Here is a 16499-nt window from a genome sequence, read left to right as displayed (position 1 = left end):
GTTTCCTGAACATGCCAACTGCAGTCCCATCTTGGGCAGTCTCCTGTGCCAATCCATGTGTCTGGCTCACTTCCTCAGGCTGCTGCTGCGCACGTCTCTTCAGAGAACCTTCCCTGACTCCCCTCCTGGCCCATCCCCACCCCACACCCCTGTCCTTATTACTAACTTGCAGGATGATACAGGTGGACTTTTGGTTATGGTCTGTCTCCCCATCAAAATGCAAGTGCCACTGATGAGAGCTTTTCTGCTTTGTGCCTCGTTAAGTCCCCAGCCCCTCCAATGCTGCCTGGCTCAGAGCAGGTCTAGGTGCATGTTAAAATTTTGAGGAAGCAAACAAACACTGGGGAGGGTACTGAAAGTGGTAGTAAAAGGAATTAAGACACAAAATGAAATTTTAATAAATTTTCATGAGTAAAAAAATCCATTAGGGAGTAGGGAAATGGAGAGACAGGAAAGAAGTCAGACGGACAGATCGCCACGTGAGACACAGGCTCTTCACGTTTCTCCATCTTTCTTTTTTCTTCCACAGGCGATCCTTTGTTGAAATATTGTCTTTCGTACCTCTTAACTAGCTGGGCATCCTGCTGTTGACGTCATCTATGATATCCTCAGGGTGGCGGCCATCAACATTGCAGCCTACAGTCTGGCCAGCCCCCATGATCTCTTGAAGAATTCCAGAAAGTTTTCTAGCTAAAGGCAGAGCCACATCTGTTGGGCAAGTTTGATAATGTCATCCCAATTGATATTACCACTGTGTTTAATGTTTTTTCGTTTCTTTCCGTCTCTCGAAGGTTCCTTGAGGGCTTTGATGATCAGGGTAGAGACAGAGGGTACTGCCTTGATCTGGGCCTGTCTTTACAATCAGTTTCACTGTGATTCCCAGGCCTTTGAGTCACCAGCTAGCTTGGCAATGTCACCACCAACCTTTTTGAAGACAGACCCAGGGGGCTGATCTCGGGGACCATCAGTACACCTCAGGTTCACAAATTTGATCTTGATGGGCTGAACTTGGGCAGCATGGCACATACCGGCTGGTGTCAGATAAATGATTAAGGGCAACCAAAGGAAGTCGCACCTTGACCTCCTCTGAGCTTCGTGCTCACTGATGAATTCTAACTAGGAAGGGAGGAGGAGGAGGAGGAGTAAGCATTTTGACCTCTCTAAAGCCACTCCAAAAAGAGGCTGTCTCCAGAAAGTTGGGACAACTGGTGGAGAGAACTGAGGAAGAGCTCCGCCCAGTCCTGGAAGCAGTCTGGGCAAGGTCCGGCACATTTCACTGTGGCTCTCTTAGGAGAGCTCTGAACTCTATGGACACCTATATTTTCTATACAGTTTACATTTGGGGGCTTTTGCTTTTAAATTTTACTACTTTAATTTAGTGTTGGTCCTTTGGAAAATTTTCTGTCTTGATTGAATTAAGGGAACAAAACTTTGGCCTGGCTTGGGTTTAAGTGTCAAATAGTAGAGAACTGGTAGGAAAATAGACAGGTGGGACCTCAGGAGAGGGAGCCAGGGAAACCCCGCACAGCACAGGCCCCCCAGCAGACTGCACCTCCATGTGCAGCTCTGCCAAGTTGCAGGGATGCAGCCGACAGCTCTCTGTTCCTTCTGAATACAGGACACCGCCTCTCAGTTTCTCCTGTCCCACCCCCCACACACACACACACTAGAGCAGGTGGTCCCCTGCCTCCTCTCCTGTCGGAAGCCCGCCACACCGCGCAGTTCCCGGCTGCTCAGACTGTGGTGCCTGCAATGGCTGCCCCGTGTGCTGCCCTGGCTCTCGCCCATCCTGGTCTTCATCCTTTTCTGCCTCCTGGGTGACATTTAAGGAAGAAAAATGTTCTTCGGAGTTGGCCTCTGTAGTACTTGGGTTCTTTCCCTCCTGATAACAGAGAGAGGTTCTTTTTCCGGAAAGGATGGCCCTTTGTTTCTGTAGGGAGGAACCGGGAAGGAAGGGATTCTCTTAACTCTCAACTTAATTGTAGCACTTAACATTTTTATTTAAGATTGAAATTGAGGGCTGGGGATGTGGGTCAAGCGGTAGCGCGCTCGCCTGGGTGAGGCCCAGGTTCGATCCTCAGCACCACATACAAAGATGTTGTGTCCGCCAAAAACTAAAAAATAAATATTAAAAATTCTCGCTCTCTCTCTCTAAAAAAAATTTAAAAAAAAAGAAATTGATGGGTTCTATATGAATTTACATGATTTTATGAAAAAGAAACCCAAATAAATGGAATTACCTTACCCTAGTATTATTTGCATCTTAAGTCTCTTTGCTTAATCAGCTGAGCCTGGGTCCCTAGGAGTGAATGAGCCCCAGGTGCAACTCTCCAGTCTGGGGTGATCTAACTCTGCCACAGACAAGCCTGCCTCTCCACCGGTGGCCCTCACTGGAACACTTCCTTCATCCACGGAAGACTCCAGTCTCCCTCCTTTTACAGATGGAATTTTACACTCGAGCCTCAATACGAACTCCCAGGTTCCCCAACAAGGTGATATTCCCCTTCTGATCTGGGTCACACTCTGCTACAAGAGGTATTTGAAAACAAAATCTCTCTCTTTCTCTTTTTTTTTCCAATTGAGAGAATTTAGGATGAAGATATTGATTATCCTTAAAATCTTATCCAGACATGTTATTCTGTTTGAGACTGCAGCAGTCAGGGTACAGAGAGAGAGACTTATTCCTTTGGACTCTGACATACACAAGTGATTCTGAATCGTTCTATCTTTTAAGGCCTTCAACCACTGAGCAAATAGGGCTTAGTTCCAGTACTTCCTTTATCCAGCGCTGAATAAGGAACAAAGCTGCATCACCTCAGGGACTCTGAGAAGTGCACACCAGTTAACTCCATCTCTGACATCATCCATTTCTATTTTTTCTTTTAATTTATTTTTTCCCGAGACAATTTATTTATTTTTTCCTGAGCAGCTGCATTGCTCAGGCTGGTCCTGAACTCTGGACTCCAGTGCTTCTGCCTCCTCAGCCTCCGCAGAACCACTGAGAGAGCAGGGCAAGTAGCCCTGCTGGCACCAAGCCAGCTGCCCTAAATGCCCCCAGCTGCAGCCGCCTGGCATTTACAAACCAAGTTCCAAACCTATTCAGGAAAAGGAAGGGAAACCATGGCTGCTTACTCTGGCACTTTTTGGAACAGGGACCTGTAGGCCAACCTCCTGCACAATGAAATGTAAGCTCATTTTTCTTCCACTTTGTTTTTTTACAGCTTTGCTGAGGTACAATTTACATACCACAAAAGCCACCCATTTTTAAGTGTAAAGTCAATGGTTTTCAGTATATTCACAGAGCTGTGCAGTCATGACCATGATCTAATTTTAGAACATTTCCATTGGCCCAAAACCTCATGCCTATCCACAGCGACTTCCATTCCCCGCCACTGGCAACCACTATGCACCTTCTACCTCCATAGATTTGCCTTTTGTAGGCATTTCATATGAAAACAATCACTTGTGATTGGCTTCCTTTGCCGAGTCTAATGATGTTGTATCAGTACTTCTTTCCTTTTTATTGCTGAATTATATTCCATCATATGGCTACTCCTTGTTCATCCATTCATCAGTTGAACATTTGAGTTGTTTCCATTATTTTATTTTTGATATTGTGAACAATGCTGTTATGAATGCTCACATCCTGACCTTTATATGGACATAAGTTTTTATTTCTCCTAAGGAGAAAGCTATTTGTTGAATTGCTATGTCATATGGTAATCTAGTGTTTAGCATTTTGAGAAACTACCAAACTGCTTTCCAGAGTTGCTATACTTTTTTACATTTCCTCCAGCAATCTGTCAGATTACTACAAGTTATGTAATTACATACAGAAATCTCTTTACTTTTAATTGCATAACTAGTTAACTAAGAGGATAACTAAGAGGATCCATGTTTCATGCGGTTGTAGGCACCGCTTCTCTGCTTATGACATCTTTTCAGTCTGGATACAATACTGTAATAGTTACCATCTACCAAAACTCATCCCAAACCCCATTTATACTGTTTCAATTTAACTAAAAATCTCCTAACCTTTAACAAGAGGTACAAGAGTTCAAGCATTTCCCCCATTTCTATACTTGTTATTTATGTTATTTATTCCTTAAGCCAGAGGAAAGTTGTCACCTCACCCAGACACCATAGTGGGAAGTGCCTGATGTCAGGTGGCACGAGAGCCTGGTGAGGCCTTGGCACAGACGCCAGCAATTGAAAATATGGCAGGGTGACAGCACAGGCAAGCATTTAAATGGAAGGAGAGCAAAGCCAAGCAATAGCAGGCTTACTTGTAAGTGACTGACTTTTCTTCTTGGTATTCCGTCAGATGAGGCACTCTTGCCGAGGGTTTCAAATCAAGACTACTAGCATTAACATTCACTTTCACTTTTAACCTGTAACAGAAGAACATGTGTGAGGATGTTTTGAAAACAATATTAAGTTAAATTTATGCAGAAATCATTGTTACACACTGACTGCTTGGTATCTGCTCAAAAATACCATTACTTGAAACTGGACAAGATTAATTAAGAGTCTCTGAAATCATGATGGGGATTGATCTACTATTCACTGAGGACAAAGAATCAGCCAGGCAAAATTTAAGCCACTCCCTATCCAGTGGGAGCTTACACTTGGATATAAAAAGAAGTTGTAAAGATGTGTCATTTACAAGGATAAACATAAAATATTTTTCCACAGAGAGAATCAAGCTTTCCATTTCCCAGTCTCCCTTGCTATGAGGTGCCAGACGGGTGCCTTAGGTTCCTCCAGTCTTGCCCTCAGAGTTGATGGAAGGTTTTTTTTGCCCTGTGTAGGGCATCTTGATGGCATAGATAAGGGATGTGGTATGGCAATGCATAAAGTGTTTAAAGAGAGAAAGGATCCAATCAGCAAGACAGCAAAGCTGTGAGACCCTGTCAGAAATGAACAAACATGATAGGGGCAAAGAAGAAACTTTAAAAAATTAAAATTTTAATTTTCAACACCATGAAGAAAGAATTAGCAAACCGGAAATTATATCCAAAGAAATTACCTAAGGTGATACAGAATATAGAAAATATATTAGGAGACAGGAAATGTAAAGCATATATTGAGAGACATATATATTAGTATTCTGAATCCAGAACCAAAATGGAAATAATGAGGGGGAAAAAAGCAATATTTAACGTGATTGTTGCTACGTTGCTATGTTCCTGAACTGGTAAAACACATAAATACAGAGATCCAGGAAAAACAACATGTACCAGTCAGTTAAAGAAAAAGAAATCCATGCAAAGACATCTGTAGAAAGAACACAGAACGCTAAAGACAAAGCAAAGTTCTTAAAAGCAATCACAGAGAAAGGACAAAAAAAAAAAAAAATCAGAATGTCAGCAGACTCTAAAAAACAACAATAGAGGGCTGGGATGTGGCTCAAGTGGTAGTGCGCTCACCTAGCATGCGTGAGGCACTGGGTTCGATTGTCAGCACCACATAAAAACAAAATAAAGACATTGTGTCCACCTGGAACTAAAAAATAAATATATATTAAAAAACAATAGAGATCAAAAAATTATATAGCTAAAGCATTAGGAGGAAATAAATGTCAACCTAAAATTGTGTACTCAGTCAATTATCTTTAAAGAAAAATTGAATTCTAAGGCTGAACTTCAAGGATAAGGAAAATGGCCCCAGAAATGTATAAAATGAGATGAGGCACATATGGATTCCTCCCTCACTGTAGCTGCTTCCCACAACTGTGTGCTACAGAGCTTGCCCAGAATTCCTGTTAACTTCTCAGAGGACGCTTCGCCTTGGATGTACCCAAAATGGAGATAATATTTAAATTAATAAAAGTATGAAATAGAACATTGAATGATTTAAGTCTTTTTTTAATATATATATATTTTTAATTTTTATTATTTATTTTTCAGTTTTCGGCGGACACAACATCTTTGTTTGTATCTGGTGCTGAGGATCGAACCCAGGCCGCACGCATGCCAGGCGAGTGCGCTACCGCTTGAGCCACATCCCCAGCCCAATTTAAGTTTTAAGAAACTAATTCTTCTCCTTATTTTTCCATTTGTATCCAAGATCCCACTCTTATCTCTTTTCTACTAGTTTCTATGAGGTGTCTCTCTTTATGCTTCCGTAACAACCTGTGCATGTCAGTGTTACTGCATTTGCCACATTATGATAGAATAATCTACTTAAATGTCCTCTGAATTAGATTATGGTTCTTTAAAGGCAAGTACAACTCGTACAACTGGATGCATAATTCTTTGACTGAATGAATTACTGTGGTGTTGTGGGTTGAAGTGTGTTCCCCTCCAAAGATACATTCAGTTCCTAATCCCTTGTATATGTGAATGTAGTGTTATTTGGAAATAGGATCTTTGCAGATATAATGAAGTTAAAATAAGTAACACTAGATTAGGGTGGGTCCTAACCCAATACCAGGTTTCCGTATAAAAAGCAGAAAACCTGGACACAGACTCAGAGACGATCAGGTGATGAAGGAGGCAGGGGTTGGAGAGAGAGGCTACCAGCCAAGAATGCCAAGGACTGCCAGCAACCACGAGTAGCTAGGAGAACAGCAAGGGAGAGTCCTCCCCAGAGCCTTCAGAGAGAGCACGGCCCGGCCAACACCTTGATCTTAGACTTTTAGCCTCCAGAACTGTGAGAGAAAAATTTCTCTCGTGTTAAGCAACTTAGTTTGTGGTGTTTTATTATGGCAGCCATAGGAAACTAATACACACGATGAAAACTCAAAACTTAAGTGGCTGGGGTGTGGCCCAGTAGTTAGAGCGCGTTTGCACAGAAGCTGTTATTATTACAGATCAGCCAGTGGAGTACAGATTTAGTGTATGGGATTGTTAAGGAAGGGGCAGATAGAAGAAGATGTAAGAGTAGGCATGACAGGGTTCAGTGCTGAATTAATTAAAGGGATTAGAAAAAGAGATAAAGAAGAAGCCAGGCCCAGTGGAGGACACCTGTTAATCCTAGAAACTTGGGAGGCTGAGGCAGAAGGATCACAAATTCAAGGCCACCTCAGCAATTTAGAGAGGCCTAAAGCAACATAGTGAGTCCTGGTCTGAAAATAAAAAGGGCTGAGGAGCTGGGTTGTGGCTCAGTGGTAGAGCTCAGTAGTGCCTGGCATGTGTGAGGCACTGGGTTCAATCCTCAGCACCACATATAAATAAATTAAATAAAAGTACTGCATCCATCTACAACTAAAAATATTTAAAACGGGAGTGGGGCTGGGAATGTAGCCCAGTGGTAAAGTGACTCTGGGTTCAACACACTGTAGCAAAAACCAAAAGAGATAAGGCAGAATCCTAATGTTTCCTATAATTAACAACACAAAAGAAGCAAGTTTAGGTGCATAAAATGATTAAAATGACTAGTCCCCCCTCAAGCACAAGGCAAAGCAACTTACCACTAGAGGCGTTTGAGGCCCTGTACACTAGCAGTAACAATAACCATAGCTGTACGCAAACTGATCAACTTCTGACTATATAGCCCAATTGTACACACCAATGATTGACAGATGCAGCACATTGATTTCTAGGGAAAAAGATTAGTCTATACTATTCTTCCACTTCAAATATCTGGTATTCAGTCAAAAATTATAAGGCATGCAAAAAAAAAAAAAAAAAAAAGCAAGATAAAATAACACATTGTCCAGAGATGAAAAAAATCAACAGAACCAGATCCATAAGTGATCCTAATCTTGGAACTATCAAGGAATTTAAAATAATTGTGATAAGTATGGTTAAAAAAAAAAATCTAGTGGAGGGGCTGGGGATGTGGCTCAAGCGATAACACGCTCACCTGGCATGCGCGGGGCACTGGGTTCGATCCTCAGCACCACATAAAAATAAAATAAAGATGTTGTGTCCACCGGAAAAAAAAAAAATCTAGTGGAAAAGGTAGACAACATGTATTAAACCAATGATGAATTATCAGAAAAAGTGGAAACTTTGTGGAATAATATAAAACAAAAATGCTAGAAATAAAGATCATGATATCAGCAATGAAGCGCTCTTTTGATGGGCTCTGCAGTAGATGGGACACAGCTGAGGAAAGTCTCAGTGAACTTAAAGATATGTCAGTAGAAATCATCTAAATAAATGCAAAGAGAAAAAATAAGAGCTATAGTAATGTGGACATTGTCAGCAGTGGTCTAACAGACATAATTAGATTATCAGAAGTATTAAAAAAAAAAACCAAATAGCAGACTGGGGCATAAAAAAAAAAAAAAAAAAAAACTGAGGTAAGAATGTTCTAGAATCTCCCCAAAATAGACATAAAACCACAGATACAAGAATCTGAGAGGACTGGGGGTGTAGCTCAGTGGTAGAGTGCTTACCTAGCATGCATGACGCCATGAATTCAATCCCCAATACCAAAAAATAAAAATAAAAACTAATTTCAGAGACCCTTAGGTAAGACAGAAAGAAATAAACAAATCTAAAAAACATTATAATCTAGTTAATGAAAACCAAAGATAAAGAGAAAATCCTGACCATACCCAAGTAAATATCACAGAGAAACAAGGAATTATAGATTTTTCATTGAAAATGAAAACTTTTAAAAATAATAACTATGAGGGGTAGGGTTGTAGCTCAGTGGTAGAGTGCTTGCCTTGTATGTGTGAGGCCCTGGGTTCAATCCTCAACACCACATAAAAACAAATAAATAAAAACAAAGATATTATGTCCATCTACAACTAAAAAATATATTTAAAAAACAATAATAACTGAAAACATTTTATCACTGTCTCAAGAAAAAAATTTTGCTCAGTGTGGTGGCACATGCCTATAATCCCAGTGGCTCAGGAGACTTGAGGCAGGAGGATCATGAGTTCAAAGCCAGCCTCAGCAATTTAGTGCCATATGTGGATAACCTAAGCAACTTAGTGGGACCCAGTCTCTAAATAAAATATAAAAAAATGGTTGGGGATGTGCTCAGTGGTAAAGCGCCCTTGGGTTCAATCCCTGGTACCACCAAAAAAGAAAGAAAGAATTTTCAAAGCCTAGAATGTTCATAATTTCTATTATATCAGCCATTACCTGCTCCTTTTACAAAATTCACTTTCTATGTATCTTGTAGGCAGTTTCAGCCACTCATTTGGAGTCATAAAGTGCCTCGAATTAGAAATTATTGGGAATCTGGACTGGATCTTCTCAATTTCTTTAAATTCTTTCATTGTATATAGTTTGCCTGCAGGAAGATGAATAATCCAAATTAGCACACTTAAATGCAACTGTCATTGCTCTTGGACTGTGAAACCACGTAAAAACTTGAAGCTGAGTACCAGTCTCACACTGAAGGAGAGTTCTTCTTTCATCATCCTTGTCACATTGTGCTTTTTTCAGAGGGTCACAAAACGGTGGGATGATAACCTACAAGAGAAGCGCTTATTTGAGGACTGGATTGCAGGTCTGAGGAGTAAATGTTTTCATCTATTGTAGGTTATCCACATATGGCTCTTATACCAGAAGATTCAAGAATACAGTGTCTATACACTAATAGCAGGATCTATCTATCTATCTATCATCTATTTACTATCTATCATCTACCTATCTCTATAACATATATCTATTATGTAGACCCTCTCTATATATTTAACCATTACAAGAGATGGGGTACTGTAGTACTTCTCTTAACAAGGCCCTATAGTCAAAAAGGCAAGATTAGCTCTTGTTTCAAAGTGTGGGTTCTGTTTTCAAAACTTCTTTTTTTTTTTTTTTAAAGAGAGAGAGAGAGAGAGAATTCTTAATATTTATTTTTTAGTTTTCGGCGGACACAACATCTTTGTTTGTATGTGGTGCTGAGGATCGAACCTGGGCTGCACGCATGCCAGGCGAGCGCGCTACCGCTTGAGCCACATCCACAGCCCCTCCAAAACTTCTTTTACATTAGCATATATTCCTAAATTTTAAAATCCCTTTATTGTTCACAAAAGGAAAAAATGTATCCACGTATTTGTCTTAATCCTAGCATCCATAATTACCAACATAATTAAATATTATGCAAAACTTTAGCAAAATGCTATTCAAAATGTAAATCATCTGGGCTGAGGTTGTGGCCCAGCGGTAGAATGCTCGCCTAGCATGTGCGAGGCCCTGGGTTCAATCTTCAGCACCACATAAAAACAAATAAATAAAATAAAGGTATCATGTCCAACTACAACTAAAAAATAAATACTAAAAAAATGTAAATCATTTTACTTTACAATAGTAAAGCCCTAGATCTATTTTAATGGCCAATGTTATCACGTGACAGTTTTATATAAAAAACAGAATTCAGCAACTATCACATTCATGGCTTAGAGCTTAGTCTGAAATTATACCGGGTCACCTATGTATCTTCCTAGTAATAATCCTGGGATAAATAGAATGCACAACATGACTTTAGAGTTAAAATACACAGCGCTCAGACTGCCCTTTAGAATGGTGCTTTTACAGAAGTTATGAAGAGTGCTACTTATAAAGAGAAGACATCAACTTGCTATAAAAAGAGACAAGAGCAGTACTATCATTTTAAAGTATTTTTATATCACCTAGTGATATATGAATAACAAATCAATTTTTAAACTTTAAAGAGAGAAACAACATTCTGCATAGGACTTGGCACATGGTAAGATAACAGAACAATGGGATTCTAGTATTTGCTATAGTCTGAATGTTTGTGTCCCTTCCAAATCCCTATGTTCAAATTCACCAGTGAGAAGGCCCCTTTAGAAGGTGTTCAAGGATAGCATCTTGATCTTGCACATCCCAGTTAAGTTTTTGTTGTTAATAAACAATATAACCAGTCTAAAGTATTTTGGGCTAGAAGGAGGAACAAACTAAGATAGTATGAAAAAGATATAGTTTAAAATCTCAATATCTGTGTTCCTAGTAAGTGAGTCTAAAACTCTAGCTCTTAAATTTTCAGTTTAATTTTTACCTATAAAATAGGGACTGTGGTATGCATGCACAGACACGCACAATTTTTTTTAAAAAAGATCTAGAATTCCAGAACAAATGTCAGCAGCTTAAAAATGTCTATGGCCCAAAGAAGTTTTGGGGGAAATTTTATTTTGTTTAATAATATCCACCATTAGCCAAATGGTGGAGAAACAGACTCTGCTGGGAGTGTAGGTTTACACAGCCTATCTGGAGGACTGTCCAGCAGTATGAATCAAAATCATGCACACCCTTGAACTCAGCAATTCTACTTCTAGCAACTTGGCTGTGGGGAAAACAACAAGAAATATCAGGCTACAGAGATGTGCATCATAAGTCATTTATGACAGCAATACTCAAAAACAATCTACATATTCAAATGGGGAATCTGCTAAAAGGAGGCTGTATGGTAAGTAAGTACATGATTAGAAACACATTTATACTCTTCTGTTTGCTGTGGAGTGACTTTCACACATAACCTATCTGTGCTTTGCTTTTGTTATGTGTGAATTACCTTATACAGTGGGAGATATTGGGAAAAAAAAGTTCTAAGGCTTGGTTAAGGCTTCAGTGTAAGTTAGCTGCTATTAATAATAGAATATTGTGCAATGATTGAAGTTATGGGTTTGTATTTATTGACAGAAAAGCAATCCATAAATTGTTGCTGTAAGTGACAGCATATTATAAGATCAAATGTATGACATAGTCCCATTCTTTACTTATTTACTTAAAAAAGTTTTTTGTTTTTTTTTTTTTAATATTGGGAATTGAATATAAGGGCACTTAATCACTGAGCCATATCCCCAGCCCCCTTTTTTGTATTTTATTTGGAGACAGTATTTTGTATTTTATTTAGAGTATTTTTGTATTTTATACATATGTGTGTGTATGTATATATATATATATATATATATATATATATATATATGCACATAAATATAGAAAGTCTAGAAGGATATACAGAAAAATGTTCATGAATTAACTCTGGGTAATGGAATTATGACTGTTTTTTATTTTCTGCATTTGAAAAATCAATATTCTCATTGATCTATCGTGAAAATTGATAACTTGTGTATCAAATTTAAAAGTCTATGAAATTTTTAAGCATTTTCTATTACCCAATTATTATACAATATTTTCAAATTTTACAAAGTTTTAATTTACTTTGGCCTTTGGGATTTTTCTTAAGATACAGAGATGAAAAACTATTCTTAAACTCTTACTGCATTTTTAAGGAATCATTAAAGGACAAGTTATATAGTAGGGCCACTCAAAATAACCAGACACATACCATCAACACTAAAATGAGAAATTTACCTACTTTCATGAAATTGGGGTCTTCTTTGCTCATACAAAAAGGATCATATTCTTTTGGATCATAATGTTGTATAAATGCATTTCCCTATAAGTTGGAAATAAAACCACATGTAAGAATAAAAGGTACACAATTAGTTTTGAGCATGGCAGGACTAGAGTCAAACACAGTTTCATTCTTGTGCTTCAAAGTGGCATCATCAATGACAAATGCAATAAGAAAGAGAAGACTAAATTGGAAATTAAATTTAATTTATTCCAGTAATAAATACGTATAATAGTGATGAAAGGAATCTAGTTAAAATTTGTAAGATTTTAATGAAGACTGTTGGGACACCAAAAGATTTGGAAATTTGTTTATAACAAACATCTGCAATCTTTTAAAAATGCAAAAAGAACAGAAATATTTAATAACTTTTCAACTAATCAAGTTTCAGAGCAAATGAAAAATATATCCTAAACCTAGAGTCCAAATTTTTTAAATTGGCAAATAAAATAAACAATTTCAAAATGGTTCCCGTGTACACAGTTGAATCCCGGCCTCAACCTCCTCCTCCATTCTTTCCCATGTCCTGGAGGTAGGAATGTTTTCTGCTGTCACAGGTATGTGTTGCACAAACATAAGAGGAGAGGGAGCAGACTGCATGACTAGATAGTAAGCAAACAAAGACAATCATAATGTTTAAACTCAATGAAAAAAGCATTAAATGATCTCTTAGTACCTTTTTATTTACATAGTTCAGAAAACTATCTAATTCCTCTTGTCTCCTTTTTTTAATCTTCTTATGTGAACAAACTTTGTCTATAATTTTCTTCTGGAGAGGATCTGCCACATGGTCAACCCATCTTTTATATAACATCTCTTTTCTTCTCGTATTTAATAAGTCATGATGTTGTAAATACTTATCAAATTCCTAGTAAACAGGGATAGAAAAGACAAATATATTATTATCCTAAAGCTTTCGTGTTCTAAGATTTTCTAAAATTTCATAAATCTCAATTATTCCTAAAAATGACCCACACATGCTTTCATTAAATCAAATACCTATTTGGCTCCTACTGTTTGATACATACTGTGCTGAAAACAAGGAGTACAGGAATAATTGAGAGGACATGTCTGCTCTCCTTGGGGAGACAGACTAAACAACTCCAACAGCAGAGGAGGACAGAGTAAAGAACATGTGTATATTTAGAATGTCTACATATATGGGCCATACAGTAATTGAAGAACACATAGAAGAGAAAAAAAACCATTTTCTGGAGTCTTAAAAAATTCCTATTTTGGTGTTTCCTCAAAAAAATTAAACAGAATTACTATACAGCCTAGCAATTCTATTTCTTATGTCACCAGACAGGGTTTTATGAAGGTCCCTCCTAGGGGCAGTGGGACCTCAACTCAGCCCAGGGAGGTTCTTAAAATGAATTTCAGGACAAATTCAAAAACAAAGCACAAGCAAAGACATCTTAGCAAAGACTGCAAAGCAAAGCAGGGTGTGGATGCCCCTCACCTCTCAGAGAAGAAAAGTGACACACCCTGGGATGGGCCGCCCTCTAACAATTAGATATATGCTTTTCCTGAGAAGAAAAGTGCAGGTTCCCGGGTAAGTGTTTGTGAGGATCAAATCCATGTCAATCGTTTGCTATCTGGGGTTCAGACCTTCTTGGTTAAGCTGTCTAGCCATTAAATCAGTTGTGGACATATTGTGCAGGTCTTTGAATCTGGAGCCATTTAAATGGGTTTTGTTTTTGTTCTAGTTGATCTGGTACAAGCACATGCAGGAGGTTTTGCATCTAACTAAAGAGACAAGCATGGCTGGTCATGATTGTAGATCTGGGTCTCCCATCAAGTAAGGGTGCCCCCACTTTTCTCTCTCTCTCTCTCTCTCTCTCTCTCTCTCTCTCTCTCTCAGCCCACTCTCTCATTTAGCTATATACTCAAAAGAATTAAAAACAGGACTAAATTAGATATTTGCATACCAGGATTCATTGCCACATTCACAGTTACCAAAAGGTGGTAAGAACCCAAGAGCCAATCAAAAAAAATGAATGGATAAATAAAATGTGACATACACATACAAGGGAATATTATTCAAGCATAAAAAGGGGTAAATTCTTGGGCTGGGGATGTGGCTCAAGTGGTAGCATGCTCGCCTGGCATGCACTGGGCGCTGGGTTCTATCCTCAGCAACACATACAAATAAAATAAAGATGTTGTGTCCACCAAAAACTATATTAGAAAATTATTTCTCTCTCTAAAAAAAAAAAAAAAAAAAACAGGGGATGGGGGTGGTAAATTCTGGTGTAAGCTACAACATGGCTGAACCTTGAAAATAGCATGCCAAAGTGAAATAAGCCAAAGAAGGACAAATACTGCAGGATTTCACCTATGTAAAATATTTGGAATAGGCAAAAATTGTGGAGCTGGGCATGGTGGCACTTGCCTGTTGGGAGGCTGAGCCAAGAGGATTAAATCAAGGCCAGCCTCAGCAAGTTAGTGAGCCCCTAAGCAACTTAGTGAACCCCTGTCTTAAAATAAAAAATTTAAAAAAGGGCTGGGGAATATAGCTCAGTGGTAAAGTGCCCCTGGGTTCAATCTGTTTTGTAGAAACAGAAAGTAGATTAGTGGTTACCAGGGGCTTTGGGAGAGGTAAAAATAAGTAGTTAACTGCTTATTGAGTACAGCATTTCAGTTTAGGGGTAACAAAAGGATTTGGAAATAGCGGTGATGATTGCAGAATTATTGTGAACATATTTAATAAAACTGATGGTACACTTAAAAGTTGTAAAATGGCAAATTTTATGCAGTACATATTTTGCCACAATAAAAAAAGTGATCTACTTTTAAAAAAAAAAAAAAAGATTTTCAAAGTGAGAGACCTTTGGCCTGGGCCTTAAAGAATATAAAATTATTTGATTATGCAGGAATAAAAAAGAATGGCAGAGAATGAGGAAGGAGAATATTCTATGAGGAAAGAGAAAAGAGTAAAAAGAGTAAATGCAAAAGTGTATTAGAACCTGGTCCAAAGAGCAGGTAGTTTGTAAAGAAGCTGCCTAATTAGACCATAAACTAAACATTCTCACTAAAACTTCTCATCTACCTTTCATGTAACAAATGAAATTATGTGATTGGTAGCATCATCATGAAATCAAAATGAAAAAAATATATATTAGGAACCCTGAGATGTTCTCTGGGTCTAATACTCTTCAGTTATTCCCAGTGATAATTTCTTTTCTTTTTAAAGAATATGAAAGAAAATTCTTGTGTGTGTGCATTACTGCAATTGAACCCAAGGGTGTTTTGCCAGTGAGTGACATCCTCAGCCCTTCTCATTTTTTATTTTGAGACAGGGTCTCACTAAATTGCTGAGGGTCTTACTATGTTGCTAAGGTTGGACTCAAAATGGCAATCCTCTTGCCTCCAGTCTCCTGAGTCAATGGGATTAAAAGCTTGTGCCACCATGCTTGTCTAAAGAAAATTCTTAAAAATAGATTGACCATTTTATTATAATTTGCATGGATGTTCTGTTAAGCTCATCCTTCTACAGTTAAATCCAGTGATAATCCATGCATATCTGAATAATAATTAATAATCAACCAGGCGTTCTGATCACACTCTAAAAATTAGGTGATTCACAGTGACTCAGTAGAATCCTTATAAAATGAAGGAACAAGTGAGTAGACAGATATTCTTCAGATGTATCTATTGAAGGAACCCCCCCACCTTGTAGGAAGAAAGAACTTCTATAAGAAACACTCCCAGGATCCCTTAAAGTTAATCCCAGTGCTAAAGAATGTTTTAAATTCTATTTTCTAAAACTCTTTACAGGATACATCATTGAAAGTGAAAAAAAAAGTTTAATTTGTTCATTGACATGAGTTTTGTAGCCAGTTCTTACCTTAATTATATACTTTTCTCTACATAAGATAGATTGAATAGCTGCATCAATATCTTCTTTAGCTAAGGCCTAAAAGAACAGAATGAAATTTTGAATATCAACTCTTGAAAAATTAAATTACTGGTACTATCTGAACTCATTGACAGACATATGCGTGAAAGGTTCTAATTTTGAAGAAGAAAATTCAGTTTTTCCATTTCTCTCTTTTTTTTCCTCTTTCCACATTTTTTATTAGTACATTACAGATATATATAATGATGGGATTTGTTGTTACATAGTCATACCAGTTTTTCTATTTCAAATCATATTTCCAAGTACCTTTTTAAAGAGTATTTTAATCTTTCTGCTCTTGATTAGA

The 16499-nt window shown here is 38.0% G+C and overlaps 1 protein-coding gene across 1 annotated transcript in view; it reads right to left on the bottom strand.

The window, feature by feature from the left end:
• Window positions 1-374: 374 nt before the first annotated feature.
• The window catches only part of Fam228b (family with sequence similarity 228 member B), a 22422-nt gene continuing 6297 nt past the window's right edge, over window positions 375-16499 (bottom strand). The window contains 8 exon segments of the mRNA XM_046441356.2: window positions 375-1894; window positions 1897-1930; window positions 4287-4391; window positions 9051-9201; window positions 9296-9383; window positions 12253-12333; window positions 12968-13159; window positions 16142-16210. Coding sequence (XP_046297312.1) covers window positions 1667-1894; window positions 1897-1930; window positions 4287-4391; window positions 9051-9201; window positions 9296-9383; window positions 12253-12333; window positions 12968-13159; window positions 16142-16210 — 948 coding nt within the window. The 3' untranslated portion in view covers window positions 375-1666.

This window comes from Marmota monax, unplaced genomic scaffold (genome assembly GCF_021218885.2).
Source record: "Marmota monax isolate L192 unplaced genomic scaffold, Marmota_monax_Labrador192_F-V1.1 WCK01_AAM20220418_F8-fsc00010, whole genome shotgun sequence".
Taxonomy (NCBI): Eukaryota; Metazoa; Chordata; class Mammalia; order Rodentia; family Sciuridae; genus Marmota; species Marmota monax.
This window is presented reverse-complemented; position numbering and strand designations above follow the sequence as displayed.